The following is a 24085-nucleotide window of genomic DNA, read 5'->3' as shown; positions in this document are numbered from 1 at the left end:
TAAGTATAACTGGCAACATTAAGACATTTAATTTGTAACACAAAAACATTGGTTAGTTGCTCAAATGCCACTTGAAAGAGCATCTCAAAGGCTTCGCCAACACAGCTACCCATTCCCCAACAACAGTTAAGTATCAGAAAACAGAATGGAGTCTCTTACAATCTATGTATGAGAGCATACCAGATGGAGAACAGTTTATTTGCCAATGCTGACAAATATTCAGAAATTCTTGCCCAGAGAAATGTAGCAAGTTGCAATCAGATGACAACTAAGGAGCTACCAATCAGCAGGGAGAAGCAACTTGCATATGTGGTCTATGATGGACAAGAAGGTGGATGTTTATTATGGATTTTGGTGCCCTGGGATTGTTTGACAGAAGTTCTATGATAGGTATTGGTTGATTAAATCCTGGACAAACACAACTTTGTATTCATTCTATCCACTACCCATAATGGTAAAGAAACTAGCAAAATTTATCCGAATGGGCATAAGTATTTCTTATTGTCTTCATTAACAGACTTTAATTGAATTCCAGTCTATGTTCCTCTTAAATACCGTCTTCCAATTTTGAAAAGTTCTTTGAGAAGTCTAAGTTAAGGAGAAAGGTAGGAAATCTCAAATTCTGTTTTAGGAAAAACCTTTTATTTTAAACCCATTTACACTGGCATTAATCAATCCCAGATCACTATATAATTGTCTTTGACAACATGAATATTACAGCTACAGGCATGTTAAGGTTAGGGGAGTTAACAAGAATTCTCTGTTGGAGAAGAGGCTTTAAGGGAATTTTAATAAACGTGCACTCCTGGCCTGGTGCTTCTCCCAGGAAGCTTTATGCCGGAGGTGTGCATTTGTAAAATATCATTATTTTTAATAGATGGGAAATTGTGAGAAACATACCCGGGATCAGCACTGAGGGCTTGTTACCTGGAAAAATAATATTTATTAGAGGTCGTGGTATATTAGAATTTTGCTTACTCGCACTTTTTCTGATTCAGTATAGCCACGATCGAAATTAGTAATCAATATGAATTTTTAGAAGTTGGACTGCAAAAAGCAGTTTATTTTACTAAGAAGCAGCAATGTAACTCCCTTTGGACAGCCATTAGGTTCCATTCAAGATATATTGTGGCAAACCAGTCATTTAGGAAGACCGGTGTGGCACAGTGGCGCAGTGGTTAGCACCGCAGCCTCACCGCTCCAGGGACCTGGGTTCGATTCCAGGTACTGCCTGTGTGGAGTTTGCAAGTTCTCCCTGTGTCTGCGTGGGATTTCTCTGGGTGCTCCGGTTTCCTCCCACAAGCCAAAAGACTTGCAGGTTGATAGGTAAATTGGCCATTATAAATTGTCACTAGTATAGGTAGGTGGTAGGGACAGGTGGGGATGTTTGGTAGGAATATAGGATTAGTATAAATGGGTGGTTGATGTTCAGCACAGACTCGGTGGGCCGAAGGGCCTGTTTCAGTGCTGTATCTCTAATCTAAAACCATTGGACTCCAATAAAAGTAATTTTACTGGTGAGCAGGTAGATCTTAATTTTGTACAATTTAATTACACACTGGTTCCATATTTGGTGGTATGTGTAAAAATGCCATAAAACCATCAAAAATTACAACAAAATAAAGAATATAAAAGTAAATTAAAAGGAATGGGTAAAAAGTGCTTATAGGTTACAATCCCAGAGTTACTGTCACCAATCTTAAAAATAACCACTAGATAGCATGTTTTCTGACCTCTCAGCTGAGAGGTTTAACTGAATTCAGGACAAGATTCCTGGTGGGAGAACGTTTGGGCAGTGGGATGATGTCTGGCAAGATCTGATTATCTTCTTGCATGCTTACTTTGGTTGCAGTCTAACTGAGGTGGGTTCCAGGAACCCACGGCTTCCAATAAATATTATTTTTCCTGGTAAATTTTATGAACAAGCCCTCTCAGTGCTGATCTCTGGTATGTTTCTCACAATTTCCCATCTATTAAAAATAATGATCTTTTACAAATGCACACCTCCAGCATAAAGCTTCCTAGGAGAAGCACCAGGCCCGGAGTGCACGCTTATTAAAATTCCCTTAAAGCCTCTTCTCCAACAGAGAATTCTTGTGTCAAATTTTTCTTTGTGACATTCTTGTTACACCTCTGGGGGCATTTTATTACGTCAAAGGCGCTATATAAATACAAATAGTTGTTGTTGATCTAATTGAATGGTGGAACAGACCCAAGAGGTTAAATGGCCTATTCCTATTCTTAACATTAAGCGATATGGCCCAATGTTTGGGCAGAGCTAGGCTTGAACAAGCACCTTAAAGGAGGAAAGAGAGGAGGAGAGGTGTAGTGAGGGAATTCTAGAGCTTTGGGCCGAGACAGCTGAAGGCACAACCACCAATGGTGGAGAAATTAAAATCAAGATGCTCAACAGTCCAGAATAAGATAAGTGTAGATACCTCGGTGGGTTCTGGGGTTGGCGGAGATTATGGCGGGCAGCCATAAAGGCGGGGCTAAAGTGTGGCGAGTCGAAGAGACTTAGCAGTTGGCAGGAAAAAAGACAGAAGCGCAAGGGGAGAGCCAACTGTGTAACAGCCCCGACAAACAAATTTTTCTGCAGCACCTGTGGAAGAGCCTGTCACTCTAGAATTGGCCTTTATAGCCACTCCAGGCGCTGCTCCACAAACCACTGACCACCTCCAGGCGCGTATCCATTGTCTCTCGAGATAAGGAGGCCAAAGAAGAAGAAGATACCTCGGTGGGTTCTGGGGTTGGCGGAGATTACAGAGATAGGGAGGGGCGAGGCCGTGGAGGGACTTGAAAAGAAGGATGAGAATTTTAAAACTGAGGTGTTGCTTGACTGGGAACGAGTGTAGCTCAGCGAGCACAGGGTTAATAGGTGAATGGGACTTGGTGCGAGTAAGGACACGTGCAGCTGAGTTTCAAAATAACGGAGGGTAGCATGTGGGAGGACGGCATTGGAATAGTCAAGTTTAGAGGCAACAAAAGCATGGATGAGATCCTTGGGGACACCAGAGGTAACGGTGGGGGAGCGGGAAGAGAATCCATTGCAAGTGATACTCTGGCTGCATTAGATAGACTTCAACTTGAAAAGTTAACTCTGTTTCTTTCCCCACAGACGCTGCCTGCTGAGTATTTCCAACACTTTCTGCTTTTATATTAGGCAAGAATGGAACCAGGTGAGTGCACTCCCAACCAGCTGGACGACAATGGAGAGATGTTAGAGGAGGAAGGTGGGATCAACCATGTCTGAAGCTACAGATAGGTCGAGTTTCTTCCATGAGATGTGGGTGTCACTGGCAAGGCCAACATTTGTAACTGATACCTTGATAACTTAGTGGATTGCTAGGCCATTTCAGAGGGCAGTTAAGAGTCAACCACATTGTTGTAGGTCTGGAGTCCCCATGTAAGCCAGACCAGGTAAGGACTGCAGATTTCCTTCCCTGGAGGGCATTAGTAGACCAGGTGGGTTTTTACAACAATCGATAGTTTCATGGCACCACTACTGAGATTAGCTTTCAATTCCAGATTTTTATTAATTAATTGAATTTAAATTTCACCAGATGCTTTGGTGGGATTTGAACCCATGTCCCCACGGCATTAGCCTGGGCCTCTGGATTACTAGTTCAGCGACATTACCACTCCCTTAATAGCTTACACTTGTCACAGTTACATAAGATGTAATTTGTGATTTTGATAAGAGCCATTTCCATACTGTGGCAGGGGTGGAAACCTGATTGGAGGGATTCAGACATGGAGTTCCAGGATGGATGAGCATGGATTTTGGAGGCAACAACACATTCAAGGGCTTTGGAGAGGAAAGGGAGGTTAGAGATGAAACAGTAATTTGCAAGGATTGTGGGTCAAGATTTGGTGTTTTGAAGAGAAGGGTGATGATGGCAGATTTATAGGAGAGAAGGACAACATTTGAACAGAGAGAACCATTCACAATATCGGCTAACATTGGGACCAGGGAGGGAAGGTGTGTGGTCAGCAGGTTAGTGGGAATAGGGTCAAAGGAGCAAGCGGTGGGTCTCATGGACAAGATGATCTGAGAGACGGCAAGAGGGGAGATAGGAAAGAAACTAGAGAAAGATGTGAGTTCAAGGCTAGGGCAGGGGGAGCTTTAGAGAAGGTTTGGCCCAGTGGGTTAGTGGAATGGAGGGAAGTGGCAGAGGCAGCTGATCGGATGGTCTCAATTTTAGTGACAAAGAAATCCATGAGCTCCTTACATTTACTGTTGGAGGTGAGGGTGGAGGAGACAGGGAGAGGGGTTTAAGAAAATGGTTTGCAGTCGAGAAAAGAAACCTGGGGTTATCTTTGCATTCCAGGATGATCCTGGACCAGTGAGCAGTTTTAGCAGATGAGAGCAGAACCCAATGGTGCTTTCTGTGGTCCAGCCAGACCTAGTGGTGGATGGCTAAACCAGTTATCCACCATATCCGTTAAAGTCTGCGTCTGTTGGACTTAAGGAAGCAGAGATGAGGGCCGTACCATCATGAGGAAGAATGACCAGGGTGAAAGAGAGTACTGGTTTTATTGAATAGTCGGGCATCAAAGATGGAGGTAATGGTGCTGTTGAGCAAATCAGTAGCTGCAGAAATGTTGTGGCAAACAGTGAGCAAAGGCTAGACAGTTGGGATTTTGAAAGTGCAGTTTAAGTGAATTGGGGGATAGATTTTTTTTTCTGGGCAGATACAGAAAGTGGTACAGTTGGCATGTGGAAGTGGGATGTGGGTGATGAATGATACAAGGAAGTGATCAGAGATGGCCTTATCTGTGTTTGATACGATAGGACTAGCAAGACCGTGTGTGATGGTAAAGTCAAGGGGATGGCTGTGAATATGGGTTGAGTTTACAAGGAGTGGGTGTTTGGCTGATCCGCAGCGCAATTCCATTTTCTCGCCGTTGCTCTATATCTCTTGATGCCCTTGGTTAACAGAAATCATTGGATCTCAGACTTGAAATCTCCAATTGTCTAGGATCGTCAGTCACCCAGACTATGCCAGACGCCTGTCTGGGAGCCGGGGGTAGCAGTAGGGTGGCGGGATGTTGTGTAGACAAGTGGCTTGAGGGAAGGATGAGGAAATGAATCCAAAAATAGACTGGTCAAAAAGTTTAGATTGGACAATGGTTTTTAACTGGCTGTGTGGGTTCTAACCTTTATCAGCAATGTCTTTATGGCTAATATTATCTTTATGGTTAGTTTTTTTTTTAAGTTCTGAAATAGCTACATTATCGTTTCTTTTCGTGTTTCTTAAAATGTCTCCACTGTGTAAGAAATATGCAGAATGTTTCAGGAATAACAATGCATCTATATTACTAACAAAACATTTTTTTTAAAATAGGAAATGCCTATTTAAGTGAGATGAATTCCTTCATTTCATTCATACAGCATGTGGCATTGTTCCAGCACTGTAAGTACGACATCAACGTAAAAAAACCTGATGCAAAAGGCTACTGTAAAGGAAAAGAACATTAAGGGCAGCATAGGCTTTATCTGTGCAGAAATGCATCTTTCCTGAGCCAAGACATGAAAGGATTCCTAAGTCCCTTGCCATCTGTTTAAGTGCTTCTTTTATTCAATTCTCACATCTGCAAACATTTAGTTGCTTTATTAATTCAGAAAAGCTGCATTGACTACCCTCAAACTTTTACATACAGCCAACACTTTTGCATTCAGCAATCAAATCAATCGAAGGTTATGTCTGGTGCTTATAACAGTATATGTACAAGAGCATCTTATACATTCACTCTCTTGTAAATAATTTGGCAACCTACATCACTCCTATGAGTAACTGCAGAATGTGTTTGAACATCTGGAATAGTTGACAGTAATAGAACTGCATTGCTCTCAGAAATGTGGCCATTACTCACACAGATGGTACACCCTATCTGATCGACACAGCTTAAGAGGACACTGCCCTTGGGGAATATATCACCATGCTGAAAGTTCTCCAATATTTTCATTCATGTGGTTATGTTTTGTTCAGGATCAGTAAACCCACTGTGAAAAACTGTAGCAGTCACTTCATCAGGTTAGTGCCCAGGGTTTGGGCCACAACACAATAAGTTAATCACACTGTTAATTAGCACTTTCAGCATAGATTAACACAAAATTCTGGGGGGAAAATCTGTTAAGTTTGCATTGCAGCAGATATGAAAAGGTGCAGAATCTTCCAAGAACAGATGAAATTCTAACCCGGCTTCCACCATCTGCAAAACTAGGTGGTGAGCATACACCTCGATCTGGACTGTATTTTGGCCCAAATTGAGAATTTCAGCTAATTTCATGAGTCTGCAGTCAAAGCTATTTTCTGCTATTTCCTATATGTGCAAAGTGAGAATTACTTGCATTGTTCAAGTAGCTAAGATGCCAGCTGTCTACTATTGAATTTAACTTCTAGAATCATCGAATGGTTACAGCACAGAAGGAGGCCATTCAGCCAGTTGGGCCTGCGTCGGCTCTCTGCAAGGGCAACTCACCTAGTCCCACTCCCCTGCACTCCCCTGCCCTTTCCCTGTAGCCATCCAAATTTTTTCCCTTCAGGTAATCCAACTCCCTTTTGAAGGCCACGATTGAATCTGTCTCCACCACACTCTCAGGCAGTGCAATCCAGATCGTAACCACTCGCTGCATTAAAAAAGATTTTCTTCGTGTCTCCTTTGCTTCTTTTGGTCCTTTGGTTCTTGACCCTTCCGCCATGAGAACAGTTTCTCTCTATCAACTCTGTCCAGACCCTTCATGATTTTGAACACCGCTATCAAATCTCAACCTTCTCTTCTCCATGGAAAACAAGCCTAGCTTCTCCAATCAACCTAGTATCTGGATATCGGCGATGAAATTAACCTTCATCGGTAATGTAAAAGGGGCTCATGCTGAATTGGCAGTCCATTTTACACCGCATGAAGGGATATCACAGAATCACAGAATTGTAACAGCGCAGAAAGAGGCTATTCGGCCCATCATGTCTGCACCGGCTCTCCTAATGAGCAATTCACCTAATGCCACTCCCCTGCCTTCTCCCCGTAACCCTGCACATTCTTCCTTTTCAGATAACAGTCTAATTCCCTTTTGAATGCTTCAATTGAACACACTCAGACAGTGGATTCCAGACCTTAACCACTCGCTGTGTGAAAAGGTTTTTCCTCATGTCACTTTTGCTTCTTTTACCAATTACTTTAAATCTGTACCCGCTCGTTTCTGATCCTTTCACGAGTGGGAACAGTTTCTCTCTATCTATTCTGTCCAGACCCCTCATGATTTTGAATACCTCTATCAAATCACCTCTCAGCCTTCTCTTCTCCAAGGAAAACAAACAGTCCCAACTTCTCCGATCTGTCTTCATAACTAAAGTTCCCCATCTCTGGAACCATTCTCGTGAATCTTTTCTGCACTCTCTCGAACGCCTTCACATCCTTCCTAAACTGTGGCGCCCAGAACTGGATTTAATACTGCAGCTGAGGCCGAACTAGTGTCTTATACAAGTTTAACATAATCTCCTTGCTCCTTGTAAGATTAAATGGGAGAGATTTAGGATAAAGAGCAGGAGAAACTTTTTTTTTAAACACTGAGGGTTGCAAGGCTGCAGGAAACATTTCCAGAGATAACTTTACTGAAAGCGCAACGGAAATCTTGTTTACACGTTTTCCCAAAGTTTCAATGACAAAGCAGGGAACAGCTCTAAGAAATTCATGACCTGTATCAAAATTATTGAACAGGTCAGATATCTGGTTGAAGGAAAGAAGAATAAAGGGATATGGGCACAGGATGGACATATAGGACAAGGATTACTGCTCACGTGGAGGACAAACAGCAACACGGACTGGTTTTATCTCTGTTGTAATTCTATGTAAATCTATGACATTGCAGGCCTTATTTTCCTCTCCAGGGCTGCACTTGGCACCCAACAGCTGCAGCCAACTGGAGGTGTGCTGTGCAGGTGAGGGTAGGAGTCTGTCAAAATCTTCTGTCTCCGGGCATTTGTCTGGAAGAGAGTGACCCCCACAGGACCTGGTTTGGGATCGGGAAACAAAAGCATTGACATATGACGCTCACGCTTGCAGCGACACTCCTAGGCCAAAGGCCTGAAGGTAGTCACAGAGTGAGGTTAAGGATTTTAGCTTCACTAATCTGCTAGTGGTTCCCGGCACTCCCCCAGACTCTTTGCTGTGTGAAAGATTCCTGTGCATGCTCTGTTTGGGTGAACCGCAAGTCCATGCAGAAGAAAATGAGATTGGAATGCAGGAACATTCCCTTCTCACCTCATCTACATCCCTATACTAGGCTTGTGCCTGCTGTGAGCATTGGTCTAGCTACGACCATTTTAGGTATCCCTGAACATATCAGGCCATGGGTGGAAGACGTGATCCAACACAATGGAATCTCCGCCCCAACTTCCTGTTCACTGCACCTTGGAACTAAGGCACATTATAGAAAGAAAAATCACTTTTTGCGGCTTCAAGAATGTTAAAATATATGACATCAAAAACCAAGTATATTTCTTGAAAATAAATGGCTAGCATATACCATAAGATGTCCAAGAATGTTTCACTGCCTTCTTGAGTATTGTTTACAATCTTAATATCCCTGGCTCCACTCATCACTTATCCCAATTTTAAACTTTGGAGAAAGAGCCATAGAGTCCATTAAAACATAGAAGGAGGCCATTTGGTCCATTGAGTCTATGCTGGCTCTCCACAGAGCAATCCAGTCTGTCCCACTCCCCAGCTCGATCCCCGTAGCCCTGCACGTTTATTTCCTTCAAGTGCCCATCAAATTTCCTTTTGAAATCATGATTGTCTCCGCTTCCACCACCCTTCTGGGCAGTGAATTCCAGGTCATTACCACCCGCTGTGTAAAAAAGTTCTTCCTCATATTCCCCCTGCAGCTCTTGCTCAAAACCTTCAATCTGTGTCCCCTAGTCCTTGTACCGTCAGTTCATGGGAACAGTTTTTCGTTGTCTACTTATCTAAGCCTGTCATAATCTTGTACACCTCTATCAAATCTCCCCTCAATCTCCTTTGCTCCAAGGAGAACAACCCCAGCTTTTCCAACCTAACCTTGGAGCTAAAATCCCCCAACCCCAGAACCATTCTGGTAAATCTCTTCTGCACCCTCTTAAGGGCCCTCACATCCTTCTTAAAGTGTGGTGACCAGAACTGGACGCAATACTCCAGTTGGAGCCTAGCCATAGCTTTAAAAAGGTTCAGCATAACTTCCCTGCTTTTGTACTCAATGGCCGGAATTTTACGCTGGGCGGACGGGAGTCGGTCTCCGACGTAAATGTGGGTGCCGATCCCGCTCCCACCCAGCCTGGGGATGCGTCCCGTATTTTATGGATCCCCAGGCTTTAATTGGCCCGAGGCGGGACTTCCACCCACTTGAGGGAGGAGGTCCCACCTCAGTGAGCTGCCGGCCAATCAGCGGGCCGGCAGCTGTTAGTCTCAGCAGCGCCACTGGGAGCGGTGGCCACTGCTGAGACTGCAGCCCAGCCGACCGAGGAAGACGCGATGGAACCGGGACAGAAGGTAAGTTTGGATAGCCTCACCAGGGGAATCGGTCATGCCCTGGTGAGGCTAGGGTGGTCATTTGGGGGGAGGGGAGGCATCCTGGTTCCCGGAGTCGGGGTGGGAGGTGGGGGCGGCCCTCAATCAGGCACCCTGTGCCCGATTGCCCACCCAGGGTGTGGAAAGGCCGGCAGCTGTAGCTGGGCGGCCTTTCACGTCCCCGGCACACCCGCTTGCCATGGGTAAAATACCCGTGGAGGCGGGCGAGGGCCCTTAAATAGCCGTTAAGTGGCTACTTAAGGGTCTTGATTGGCATCGGGCGTTGTTGGTCGGAGGCGGAATCGGGGCGGTGAGGGTTCCTGAAGCCTGCCGCTCAATTTTACGCCGCCCCCACGCCACCATTCGACCCGCTGGGGTGGCGTAAAATTCCGGCCAATGCCTCTATTTATGAAGCCCAAGATCCCATATGCTTTGCTAACCACTCTCTCAATATGTCTTGCCACCTTTAAAGATTGATGCACATGCATTTCCAGGTCCCTCTGTTCCTGCACACTCCTTAGAACTGTCCCATTAAGTCTATATTGCCTCTCCCTATCCCTTCTGTCAAAATGCATCACCTCACACTTCTCTGTATTAAATTCCATCTGCCTGTTCTGCTATCCTCCAAGTTTGGTATCATCTGCAAATTTTGAAATTCTACTCTGTATTCAAAGATCCAAGTCATTCAAATATAGCAAAAAAAAAAGCAGTGGTCCTAGCACTGACCCTTGGGGAACACCACTGTCTACCATCCTCCAGTCTGACAAACAACCATTTACCATGACTCGCTGTTTACGGTCCTTAAGTCAAGTTTTTTATCCAACTGGACACTGACCCTCCTATTCCATGAGCCTCAATTTTGTTAACCAGCCTTTTATGTGGTACTTGATCAAACGCTTTCTTAAAATCCATATAACAACATCCACTGCATTCCCTTCATCAACCTTTTCTGTTACTTTATCAAAAAATTCAACTAAATTAGTCAAGCATGATCTACCTGTTACAAATTTGTGCTGGCTTTCCTTAATTAACATGAACCTCTCCAAGTCCCTGTTGATTTTTTTCCCCTGATTATTGTTTCTGAACCTTACCCACCACTGACGTTAAACTGACTGGCCTGTAGTTGCTCGGAATGTCCTTACACCCTTTCTTGAATAAGGTTGTCACATTTTCCACTCCCCAATCCTCTGGCACCTCCCCCATACCTAGGGAAGACTATCACCAACCCCACTTCCTTTAACAACCTAGGAGGCAAGCCATCCAGACCATGTGATTTAGCTACCCAAAGCTTAGCCAGACTTTCCAGTAGCACTGCCCTCTCAATTTTTACCCTATCCATTGCTTCTACTCTCTCCCCTTCTGCCAATATTTTGTCAGGTTCTTCTTTCTTAATAAACACAAATACAAAGTACTCATTAAATATTCTAGCCTTTCCCTACGCCTCAAAGCACATATTACCCTTTTATCCCTAGTAGGCCCCACCACCTCTTACTACCCGCTTACTATTTGCATGCCGGTAGATGATTTTTGGGTTCCCTTTTATGTTAACTGCTATTCTTTTCTCGTACTCTCTCTTTGTCAGTCTTATTTTCCTCTTCATCTCTCCTCTCAACCTATTGTATTTGACCTGGCTCTCACCTGACCTTCATCATACACCCTCTTTTTTTTGTTTCATCATAATCTCTATCTCCCTCGTCATCCAAGGAACCCTGTTTTTTGGTTCCCCTACCTTTTACCCTTCTTGGAATATACCTAGCCTCTACCTGCAGTGTTTCTTCCTTAAAGATAACCCATTTTTCTGTTACAGTTTTTCCATCAGTCTTTGGTTCCATTTTGCCCTGGCTAGACCCCTTCTCATTGCATTGAAATTAGCCCTCCTCCAATCAAGACGTCCTTGCTTTTCTGCATTACTAGCCTAAACCTTACGATACAATGACCACTCTCACCCAAGTGCACCTCGACAGAACATGTTTCAGAAATTTCTCCCCCTCCTTTCCCTTTACTGTAACATTATCCCAGTCAATTTTTGTGTTATTAAAGTCCCCCATTATCACTACTCTCGTTCTTATACATATCTGTGATTTCCCTGCAGATTTGTTCATCTTTCTCACTATTTGGAGGCCTTTTGAATACCCCCAGTTGTGTGATCATATCCTTTTTGCTTCTCAATTCGAACCAAATGCATCCTTCAAGGACATCCCCTCCTTCCAGTACTATATTGTCTTCCCTTATCAGTACTACCATCCCCACCTCCCTTTTTTGCTTCTCTATCTTTTCTGAACACTTTATATCCTTGTATATTAAGTGCCCAGTCCTCACCATTTTTAAGCCACGTTTCCGTTATTGCCACTACATCATAGTCCTGTGCTGCTATTTGTGCTTGTAGATCACCAACCTTATTCACCACATTTTGTGCATTTACATACATGCATTGTAATCCTCGTAGTCCTTCTCATTCCATTCCTAATATGGAACTACTCCCTTCTCTTCACTGTCCAACAGTCTCACATTATGCACCTTATTTCCCTTTTCTACTTCTATATGCTGGTGCCCATCCCCATGCCAATTTAGTTTAAATGCTCCCCTCCCACACTAGTGAATTTCCCCGTGAGGACATTGTCCCAGTCCTGTTAAGGTGAAACCTGTCCCTTTTGAATTGGTGCCTTCTGTCCCAGAACTGGTCCCAATGCTTCAAGAGGCTGAAGCCCTCCCTCCCGCACCATGCTTCAAGCCACACATTGATCCTCCCTATCTTCCTATTTCTACTCTCAGTAGTGCGTGGCACTGGGAGTAATCCAGAGGATACTACCTCCTCTAACTTCCTCCCTAGGTCCTGAAAATGTGACCATAGGACCTCAATGCCTGCCCTCTCTATGTCATTGGTACCGATGTGTACCATAACTTCTGGCTCACTCCCAGAGAGGACTGCGAGGTACAAGAACAAATGGCTATGTTTTCTCTTTACATCTTATGTATTTTGCTATGTACAAGAGGGCCTTAGTGGGCATGGATTAATTATTAAACTGCTATTGTACTTTTACCAACTGAAGGAAGCAGCACAGCCAAGTGTAAGAGGAGTTTTCCATTTAGAATTATACATTTTATTTCCTATAGATTGGATTTGTCAGTCAAAAATATCTTCTCAGAATTGAGTAGTAACTCAACACTGAATTATTTACTTTGATTTGGACAAGCCAGTAACAGTTAATATTGTCAATGAATCATCATTTCCTGAAATAATAGTGCTTTGTTAATATGCTCAAGTACGGAATAAATATAGAATTATCAACAGGAAGGAGGTGTTGTCAGGTAGCAATGAGTGATATGCCTATCCAGAGAATGTCACTTAGTAGAAGATAGAAGCACACATCGCCTATGTATATTATCACAACCCAAACTTTGTGTTACTGCCTTTAACTACCTCAAATTGATCTACCATTTATATAATGTTTCAGCCAATTTCCTGTTATGTTGCTCGAGAAGGCAAAATCAAGTATAGTCTTCTGGTGAAGCAGAGTTAGAGAGATAGTTGGACCAGGTTGCACTGATATAATTAAGCCCCACTCTACAGCCAGGCATTCTGTCCTTATTTTTATATTTCCATCATAAATTCCTATGTCTACATTACAATGGAAACTGCCGATGTGAATTTCTTACGCTGTGAATATACACTCCCGTCAGTAGTGGCACTACAACACCTTTACTGACAGGAGGGTGCTCATTATAGCATGCATGGTTACACAGATGGTTTTCATTATAAATGTTGACAGAAATTTATAGTGGAAAAGTGGACAGGAAATGCTTGCAGATGTAAGATTTTTAATGTATTGTTAAATATTTATGTTCCAACTTTTCAAGCAACGACGAGTAGCTGCCCACTGAAATTTATTTAGGTTTCAAGACAGGTTTTTCTGGCAGTGACATATAATGTCACTTGCGAACAATTTACAGAGTTCCAATATAAATTTGTATTATATCAAACAAAGGAAAGACTTGCATTTATCTAGCGCCTTTCAAGACTTTACAATCAATGAAGCACTTTTGAAGTGTAATCATTGTTGCATTGTAGGAAACACAGTGGCCAATTCGCACACAGTAAGCTCCCACAAACAGCAATGTGGTAACAACCAAATGATCAATTTTTGTGATGTTGATTGAGGGATAAATATCAGCCAGGACACCGGGGAGAACTCCTCTGCTCTTCTTCAAAATAGTGCCATGGAATCTTTTACATCCACTTGAGAGAGCAGACTGGGCTTGGTTTAACACCTTATTTCAAAGACGCCACCTCCAACACTGCAGCACTCCCTCAGTACTGCACTGGAGTGTCAGCCTAGATCAAACTGACTGGTTCCCACAGATAAACTTTTTTTTAAAACTAGTTTAAAGAAAGCTAATATCCATGCCATATCTGGAATGTGAGTCAAGAATGTTTTAGTTGTCATGCTAGGCCCCACTGCCAAGAATGAGGTACATTAATTGTGTCATGAACATTGATTTTAAACTATTACTGGAGTGAAGAAAGGACTTGTTAAACAGATCAGCCGTGGCTGGAAAATACATTTGCATATTAACAGATGGTGATTTGAAGGACAAAGGACCATTCCCTGACACATTCAACCCACAGTGGACCTTGATCACCAGGGATGGCATTCCAGAGACTGCTAAGGTGTTACAATCCAAGGCGTGGTCAGACCAGTTAGTCACATGACTAACCTGCTTGGCAACCTGGGTTTTTCTAAATTGTACCCTTTCTAGTGCAATCACAATTTTGCTATAGTGTGGTGGCAGAACTTCATGCAGTACTCCAGCTGTAGCCTAACTAGTGTTTTATACAGTTCCAGCATAACCTCTCAGCTCTTATATTCTAAGCTCAGCTAATAAAGGCAAGTATCACTTATGCCTTCCGAACTACTTTATCTTCCTGTCCAGCCACCTTCAAGGATCCGTGGACATGCACTCCAAGGTCCCTCTGTTCCTCTACTCTTCTCAGCATCCTACCATTTATTGTGTGACGTGATGAATGGAGTCCTGGCAGTGTCCGCAGACCTCCATGTGCATTAAACCACAGCTCAAAACCACACCTGTGTTGTTTTAACACATGCAGTGAATAGAATTTCTTACTTTTGTCTCCTTTCCCTGGCGTTGATTGTAAAACACCCCAAATTAAAGCCTGTGATGTTATCTTTTGATTAATTATATCACAAAGCGTCTTCTGGAAGGTTGTTTGTGTAGCTTTTCATAATTTGGTCCTGGATCATGATGCATTTATTATGACCAGGTGAGAAAGGGGTCTAGGGGTTCCCTCTCAGACTTTGTCTGGTTTGACCGTAACAGGGTTTAATTTTTAAAACACCGTGTTTTTAGCTTCCCCTCAGTGAATCCTTGTTCACTGCTCTCCAATTGTAATAGCAAAGAAATTAACCAGACATGTTTTCTTAGTGGCATTCCACTGAAGTTAGCATGGAGATGCTTCTGAACATTGCAATATAAAGAGAGCCCAGCACTGCACAAGAACAGTGTTTTGTCAGGCTTCAGCATGTCTAAAAGCACCTGTCTATATTTTACACCCTTCGCTGATTTTTTTCTCTCTTAAATATCAGGAGTGCATAACATATTGTATAATGACACTCAATAATCCTACAGCAGTTTTTCAGAGGTACAAAAGTGGCATTATTTCATTTCTCTTACTACATAGCTGAATGGAATTACCCAATATTAGTCACAATGTTGATCTTTCATTATTTAACCCATAGGCAAGTGAAGCTGATAATGTCTATCAGTGCATTGACTAAATTACTTCATTCTACTTTTCTTTTAAGTACTAATTTAAGTTCCACTGCAGGAAGCAGCAAGTCTTGGCTTAAAAGAATGTTATTTGTGAAGTATGGCAATTGATTTCAGCTCAGCTCGCAGCTGGATGAAGCAGAGATTCTTCAAATTATTGAATTCACTCACATTTTCTATTAATATGAAGAACCACAATATCAATTTAAGCCATTTTACTGTAACTGAATGTGAACTTGCTGTTTTCTTAATGATATCAAAGGGTTGATCATTTAATCAATAACCCCCCTGGTATAATGACATTTCACAATGTCAATAGGTTTCCACTTTATTATTTTCATTGCCATAATGGACTTTTGTAACCCAGGTAATGTGCAAAAAAATCCAGCCTGGTTACGTTGCTCAAATTCTCATCTCATTTTGCCAGTTGTAAGAATTAATTAATCATGTTGGTGATACCCATAACTGCATTACATATCAGAAACCTTTGAAAGCGCTTCAACAGGTACCTTTCAGGTTGGGTGGTCCTCTAGGAGTGAGTCCAAAGTACTCAAAGTTAAGTACTTCATTCTCTTCAGCATTGGAGTCATTGGAGGGGGTGATTCTCCGACCAATGTATGAAGCTAATGGTTTCCTGCTGTTTGAATTATCAGGGCTGGATTCAGACATTTCTGAACAGAAAACTTGCTGAAACAAAATGAGACAGGTTGAGTCAGAGTAATTTAGGAAGTCGACAAAGAGTGAGCATTTAACAACTGGATAGAAAACAAAACAGGTAACCTGATTGGCATAGAAATGCATGTTACCAACAAATAAGGACATATACATCACCCTGCTCCATTTCAAAGTTCATCCCTTCCACAAACTAAACATTAATTGATTCAATCAAGTATTTGCAAATGTAATAATACTGTGAAAAACTGCAAATGCAGGAAATTGGAAGCAAAAGCTGAAAATGGTGGAAGACTCAGCATTTGTGGAGAGAAGGTGGGGGTCAGTGGTTCAGGTTGATGACCTTTTATCAGATCAGATCTTCCAAAGTATCAAAACTTCCTTTTTGTCAAATAAACACCCAACCCAACCAGTTTCCTTTCTATGCATCCATGAAGGTAACTTCATCAGCTTTGGATGGTTGTGATGGATCTTATGGTCAAACGATGACACTGACGGTCACAGGTCAAGCTCAAATTTGAAGCATGTCCTTTGGACAGGGTACAAGAAGACCATCACCATCCATGGAACTGTATCTCAACAGAAATCATTCAAGAGGGAAGGCTAGGAGAAGAAATCAGAGGACGTACTGGGAGCACAAGGGAAGCTTCTAATAATGTCCATTATATTTCCCTAGAGTTAGCGATATTCTTCACAATGAGTTCAATTTCACTGAGGCTGGCATTACACATGTCCCATACCTTCTATTGTCTTTCCTGAATTGGTTATCTTGAGCGCTCTTTCCATTCCAAATACTTTGATTATGTTGATTTGATACATTGCTGAGATCCTCATGCCAATTTTGGAAATTATACCCAATATTTATGTATTAAACTCTGATATTTTCCATAAGTATTAAAGGAGTTTCGAAGACACATCATAACTATGAATGGGATCACAAGTTGCACTGTACTTTTCAAATATAATGTAAACTTATCTTTTTAAACTGTTGATAAATCGGACTGACAGCCCATTCCTATGTCTTGTATCATACAGGACAGAAACAGGCCATTTGGCCCAAGGGGTCCCTCCGTCCCTCCCACCCTTCTTCACCTAACTCCATCAACATACCCTTCTATTCCTTTCTCTCTTGTGTTTATCTAGCTTCCACTTTAATGCATCTATGATGGCCACCTCTGCTACTCCTTGGGGTAGTGCATTCCACATCCTATTCATTCAATTAAGCCCCCATATTCTGGGACTGGGTAGCTCATTTGGCTAGATGGCCAGTGTGTGGTTTAGAACACTGCCAACAGTATGGGTTTGGTTCCAGTTTGAGGAAGGCAATGCTAAACCACCTCATATACCCTCTTCACTAGTTGTGCTTATCTTTCCTATGTGGAGAAAAAAGTTGAGAACCTGCTCTTGGGCAGAACACCACCATTCAACCCATACTGGCCCTGGGAATTGCACTGTCAATGAGGTTCAACCTGAGATTGATACCAAGCCCCAGTACAATATTGTGACAGATGCGAGAGGTTTACTGTTTCATCTGTTATTGCATTCCACCATGGATGAGGAGGTTGATAGGATCGGTCATTTGTGCAGAACTGACCAATGTAAATAAAAGACAGGGAGATTCCCAGATCCCTAGAGATTTGTTAGCAGGGGAGTTACTAACATTCTACTGTTGAAAAGCACGTTTAAATAAATAATGAACCTCTACCTAAAGGATAAAAAAGAGGATCAAACCTGCAGAGGACTATTTTCAATTGTATATTTTTACACTTGACCCTGAAATAGTATTCTAAAGATGACAATTTATACTTTTTAATGTGAATCTAAATGCGTTTTATGTTGCCAAAGGTTTTTTTTTAAAAAAAGAAATACCTTGCATTCATATAGCGCCTTTCATGTCCTGAGGACGTGTCAAAGCACTTCACTGTCAATGGGTTACTTTCAAGTGCAGTCACTGTATAAAATTGAAATAAAACAGACACCATCTAGGTGGAAAATACATGGTATCGCTTTTATTTCTGTCATGGCATATAAGGCCACAATTCTGAGAGCATGGGATGCTGTTCGTTAGCCACGCCAAATGCCTGAGATAAAGACATGTGTTTCAAATAGTCTTCACATCAAACCGCTGAGAAAGATACTTTCAGTAAAGCGGAGCAGCACAGATAATTGCAACAGTTAAGCACACATCAAATAAATGTACAAAAGGATTTCGGAATTTCTCTTCGAATCTCTTTCATGGAGTGAGTTAAAGTTGTGATGATTATATATATTTTTAATAAGTGTTAGTTCGCTTCGAAAAGCCAACAGACTGAAAACTGTTACAATTATCACACGCTTTGTAAATGGAAACATCAAAGTTGGTGGCTGTTTGGAAAGACATTTGAAACCACAACAATGAAAAGCAGAGTCAGGCGAGCAAGCTAATTAGCAGTCTCAAGCGTTTGATTTAAATAGCCCGACTAAATATCGAGTAAAAATTACCAGAAAGTAAAATAAATCTGAGTCTCTGTTAAACAAATACGCAGAGAGAATCTTGCAGCTCCCAGCGCTTCCTCCAGGACCGCGCCAGGGTTTGGAGAAACATCACAAAGTTTACTTCAAAGGCTTCTAAGTTGCTCCTTGGAGTATTATTGCACAGAGACCCAGCATAATAACTTACAGAAAGCAAGCCACTGATGATATGGTGCAATTCCACCATCCACAGTTCAACAGCTGGGATGTTACTAAAAAGAAAAATGATCGCAGCGTCCAGATTAAAGTGTCACTTTTGGATTGATAAGTAAGAAATCGAGACATTTATCCTAACTTTAAAAGCCGAAAAGACCAGCCTACAAACGGTATATTTGTCCCAGGCAATTCACTCATGACACCAACAAAAAAAAATCAAAATTTACAGTATCATCACGAAATCTAACTTAAATGCAATAAGCTGCCTCAAATAGCGATTATAACATTAACAATACAACTGCAGGAAGTTTCCTTGCAGACTGTCACCGTTACCTGGAGGGACAGCAGCTGGGAGTCAAAGCAAGGTGGTTTATTGAGGGTGGAAGCGGAGATCTCTGAGGAGTGCCTGACTGCACAATCTTTATAAGGCTGCAGAACCCTCCCTCCACACGCTCGCCTTTGTGAAGAATGTAAAGGAACTTTCTTCCGGTTCTGTGGTTGCCAATTCCAGCTGACAACACCAGGCTCACAGATGCCACTCCTCACAAATCTGGTGCAGCAGAGTTCTGCAGTCTGTCTACAGTTGGCCACCAGATAACCTATAGTCTCAGTTTCAGAGCATTCAGATTGCAGGTCACTGTGATTCACATTAAGCAGAAAAATTAATAGAATTCTCCAATACAAAGAATGCAGGGCAGCAGGTCAGCTCGACTTGAAACATGAACTCTTGTTTCTCTCTCCAGCGATGCTGCCTAGCCTGCTGAGCATTTCCAGCATTTGCTGTTTATATTTCAGATTTGCAGCATCCACTGTATTTTGCCTTTGTAATAGAGTCCAGCAGTTTTGCTGCTTAGGGCTGTTTCCTCCATGAAGAATATATGGCTAAGCTTAAATAATGAACGTGTAACTGCAGCTAAATATTCTGGAGCATTGTTTTATCTGGGAGAAACTGGGGAAGTCCATTCCTACAACCAAATATCTCCCTATCACCTGATATCAGGGGAGAAACTTTCCACTTCACCATTCCATTGTTAGGGTCTCACACTCAGTGGGTGGCTTATTGGAAAATTGTGGGTGCATTGACAATGATTATCCATCCATTGATGTCAATGGATGGATAATCATGAATAGAAAACATGGGACTTTTCCAATAAGTCATGTGCTTCATAGTCAATTGGAATGAGGTATCGGTAAGTTCTGCCACCCATCTGTATTCGTATTGTTATCTGCATGATATTGGCCCAGTTCTTCCTGGACTGGGGAATATCACAGTACGTGCTGGTCATTGGCCTTTTGCTTACACCATTCGCAAAACTTTTTTGCTCTGTAAGTTTCTGGAGGTGCAAGCTGATAATGGGAAGGAAATCTGCCATCCTTACTTGGCCTGGGTCTATATGTGACTCCAAACCCACAGCCCTCTGAAATAGCCTAGCAAGCCATACATTTGTGTAGGGCAATTAGGGATGGGCAACAAATGCTGGCCTTTCCACGATGCCCATACCCCATGAAAGAATTTTTTTTTAAATGACCACGCGAACAAGGGGCATCTGGAACTCTAGTGAGCGATGGGATCAGCCAATAAGATTACAGGTGTGAGAAAGAAACAGAGGAACAATGGAGAAGGAGGGCAAAGTCGGGTCAAATCAGGTACAGAAAGAGAAATAAAGAGAAGGAAAGAAAGATTGGTTTAAAAGAGAGAAAAAATAGAAAGGATAAGTAAGAAAAAAGGTAAAATTTAAAATTTTCAGATCTCTGGGATGGATTTACGACATACAGCAATGAGTCTCTCTGGGCTAGAGAAGTTAAATGGCATTGCATTTACAATTGTCACATCATTGAAAGGGTACCTGCGCTGCTAAGTACCAGCTCTACCTTTCTGCCGCAGGTTCAATTCGAGTTGAGTGTGTAAATCCAGCAAATTCATAAAAATAACGGGGCAGCTTGAGCCTCAGCTGCCATTTGTTCAAGACAAATGGGTGGAGTGACGAAAATCGACCTGCAAGTTGTGGCAATTGACAACGCACGGCATATATATTCTTTGGCTAAACTTGCTGACCGATTTGCATATTAATAACAGCATGTGTGTGAATTCACTGTTACTTTTCCAGCAAGATTTGGGCCATTACTTCCTGTAGACAAAATTCAAGGTGTCAGCTATGACTGAATGGGAGCACTAGAGCTGAGTCAGTGGGTTGTGGGTTGAAGTCCCACTCCAACGACTTGAACACATCATCCAGGTTGACACTTTAATGCAATCCTGAGAGAGTGCAGCACTGTCAGAGGTGGCATTTTGCGGATGCAGTGTCAACCCAAGGGCCCATCTGCCCTCTCAAATAGATGTAAAAGATCCCATGACACTATTTGAAGAGCTGGGAAGATCACCTGGTGTCCTGGCTAATATTTATCCCTCAACCAATATAACGAAAACATATTATAAGGTCATGTATCTCATGGTTATTTTTGTGCAAATTGACTGCCGTGTTTCCTACATTACGACAGTGACTACACTTCAAAACAAGTACTTCATTGGCTGTAAAGCACCTTGGGACACCTTGAGGTAGTGACACTATATAAGTAATTGCTTCCCCTTGTTACATGGTTGTAATACTTATGTGTCAATTTTATTCTAAATTCCTATTATTCTGGGAGGGGCTCTTATTTATAATTTACTCGTCAAATCGTTGATTTGTTATGTATACATCACATACAATAGTACACTTAAAAAGGTTATACTTACAACCAGACTTAATGATGATTGGTTGGCAATTCAAATGTGTCACAGTTCTAAGCTCAGTATCATAAGCCTTTACAAATCAAAGTACTCTTTACAAACAGCCAGGTTTTTTACATTTCTCTTACGCTCTATGCCTGGCAACCCACTCAATTCTGAATTACGTAATTATATAAAAGTTAAAATAAAACTTTGTATAAGGAGAATTTAATTGATTTATGGACAGATGGTCACATGGTTCTCTCAATCCCCTTTGTTTGTAATGCGATACAAGGTTCAGAATTGGCTCCACAGGTTCCAAGATACCAATATTTACACTCGGAGGGAGTTTGCTCTTTCAAAGTCAATGTGTCAGGATGGCCTTGACTGTTATGCTAATGAAGCAATCCGAAATAATTCAATTACTTAGAGCAAGCCATTGTTCTGCGTCCAGGGCTTCTCAGATTTCTGCCTGCAGTTCAGTCTCCTGGTATTTCAGTTGCAAATTGCAGTGGCCATCTTGGCTGCTAGTTTTTTTAAAAGTTACTGTAGGATTTTTTCCATTAAAAGTCTAATGCAAGTTTCCGACCGATGAAATTAATATTTCTCATTTAGCATTTGGGGTTTTCTTGACAAGTGGATAGTAAACAAGTTTAAAAATCTATTACTTCCCATATACTTTCATATATCAAAAAGTCATCATTTGGACTGTAAGATTCTCCAAAAGGCTTTTACCGTTATAATATTGTAGATCATTTTAAATTCGGTTTTAGGGATTCGCCCTGAATTTGGAATTTTCAGTTCTATGTCCATATTTATTTTACCTTCAATAACTATGATCTGTACCGGCATGTTTAACCCTATTCAACTTAACCTCTATGGAGCATGTATTAGAGCCTTGAGTAATAGTCTTATATGAGTAGTGTATGCGCTCACTCCCCTGAGCCACATTAACCAATTCATGTAGCGGTATTGTCAGTGACACTGACCATTACTGAGACCCGTGCTTGATGATACTGCATGCTGGTTGAACAAAGAACAGTACAGCACAGGAACAGGCCATTCGGCCCTCCAAGCCCACGCCGATCCTGATGCCTGTCTAAACTAAAACCTTCTGCACTTCCGAGGACCGTATCCCTATTTCCCATCCTATTCATGTATTTGTCAAGATGCCTCTTAAACGTCGCTATCGTATCTGCTTCTACCACCTCCCCCGGCAGCAAGTTCCAGACACTCACCACCCTCTGTGTAAAGAACTTGCCTCGCACATCCCCTCTAAACTTTGCCCCTCTCACCTTAAACCTATGTCCCCTAGTAACTGACTCTTCCACCCTGGGAAAAAGCTTCTGACTATCCACTCTGTCCGTGCCGCTCATAACTTTGTAAACCTCTATCATGTCGCCCCTCCACCTCCGTCGTTCCAGTGAAAACAATCCGAGTTTATCCAACCTCTCCTCATAGTTAATGCCCTCCAGACCAGGCAACATCCTGGTAAACCTCTTCTGTACCCTCTCCAAAGCCTCCACGTCCTTCTGGTAGTGTGGCGACCAGAATTGCACGCAATATTCTAAGTGTGGCCTAACTAAAGTTCTGTACAGCTGCAGCATGACTTGCCAATTTTTATACTCTATGCCCTGACTGATGAAGGTAAGCATACCGTATGCCTTCTTGACTACCTTATCCACCTGCGTTGCCACTTTCAGTGACCTGTGGACCTGTACGCCCAGATCTCTCTGCCTGTCAATACTCCTAAGGGTTCTGCCATTTACTATATACTTCCCACCAGCATTAGACCTTCCAAAATGCATTACCTCACATTTGTCCAGATTAAACTCCATCTGCCATTTCTCCGCCCAAGTCTCCAACCGATCTATATCCTGCTGTATCCTCTGACAATCCTCATCACTATCCGCAACTCCACCAACCTTTGTGTCGTCCGCAAACTTACTAATCAGACCAGCTACATTTTCCTCCAACTCATTTATATATACTACAAAGAGCAAAGGTCCCAGCACAGATCCCTGCGGAACACCACTAGTCACAACCCTCCATTCAGAAAAGCACCCTTCCACTGTTACCCTCTGTCTTCTATGAATGAGCCAGTTCTGTATCCATCTTGCCAGCTCACCTCTGATCCCGTGTGACTGCACCTTTTGTACCAGTCTGCCATGAGGGACCTTGTCAAAGGCTTTACTGAAGTCCATATCGATAACATCCACTGCCCTTCCTTCATCAATCATCTTTGTCGCTTCCTCAAAAAACTCAATCAAATTAGTGACACACGACCTCCCCTTCACAAAAGCATGCTGCCTCTTGCTAATAAGTTCGTTTGTTTCCAAATGGGAGTAAATCCTGTCCCGAAGAATCCTCTCTAATAATTTCCCTACCACTGACGTAAAGCTCACCGGCCTATAATTTCCTGGATTATCTTTGCTACCTTTCTTAAACAAAGGAACAACATTGGCTATTCTCCAGTCCTCTGGGACCTCACCTGTAGCCAATGAGGATGCAAATATTTCTGTCCAGGCCCCAGCAATTTCTTTCCTTGCCTCCCTCAGTATTCTGGGGTAGATCCCATCAGGCCCTGGGGACTTATCTACCTTAATGCTTTGCAAGACACCCAACACCTCCTCCTTTTTGATAATGAGATGACTGAGACTATCTACACTCCCTTCTCTAGGCTCATCATCCACCAAGTCC

The 24085-nt window shown here is 42.3% G+C and overlaps 1 protein-coding gene across 2 annotated transcripts in view; it reads right to left on the bottom strand.

The window, feature by feature from the left end:
• LOC137382228 (coagulation factor XIII A chain-like) overlaps positions 1–19138 on the bottom strand; it is a 111386-nt gene extending 92248 nt beyond the window's left edge. Inside the window, exons 1-2 of one of the 2 annotated variants that reach the window (XM_068054456.1) lie at positions 19009–19138; positions 15846–16023 (exon numbers count right to left, since the gene is read on the bottom strand). In XM_068054456.1, coding sequence (XP_067910557.1) covers positions 15846–16005 — 160 coding nt within the window. In that variant the 5' untranslated portion in view covers positions 16006–16023; positions 19009–19138. The remainder of the gene's footprint in view (positions 1–15845; positions 16024–19008) is intronic. The other variant, XM_068054457.1, reaches the window with a different exon arrangement.
• Positions 19139–24085: the final 4947 nt, after the last annotated feature.

Source organism: Heterodontus francisci, chromosome 2, assembly GCF_036365525.1.
Source record: "Heterodontus francisci isolate sHetFra1 chromosome 2, sHetFra1.hap1, whole genome shotgun sequence".
Taxonomy (NCBI): Eukaryota; Metazoa; Chordata; class Chondrichthyes; order Heterodontiformes; family Heterodontidae; genus Heterodontus; species Heterodontus francisci.
The sequence above is the reverse complement of the archived record's forward strand: the minus strand, read 5'-3'. Positions and strand labels throughout refer to the sequence as shown.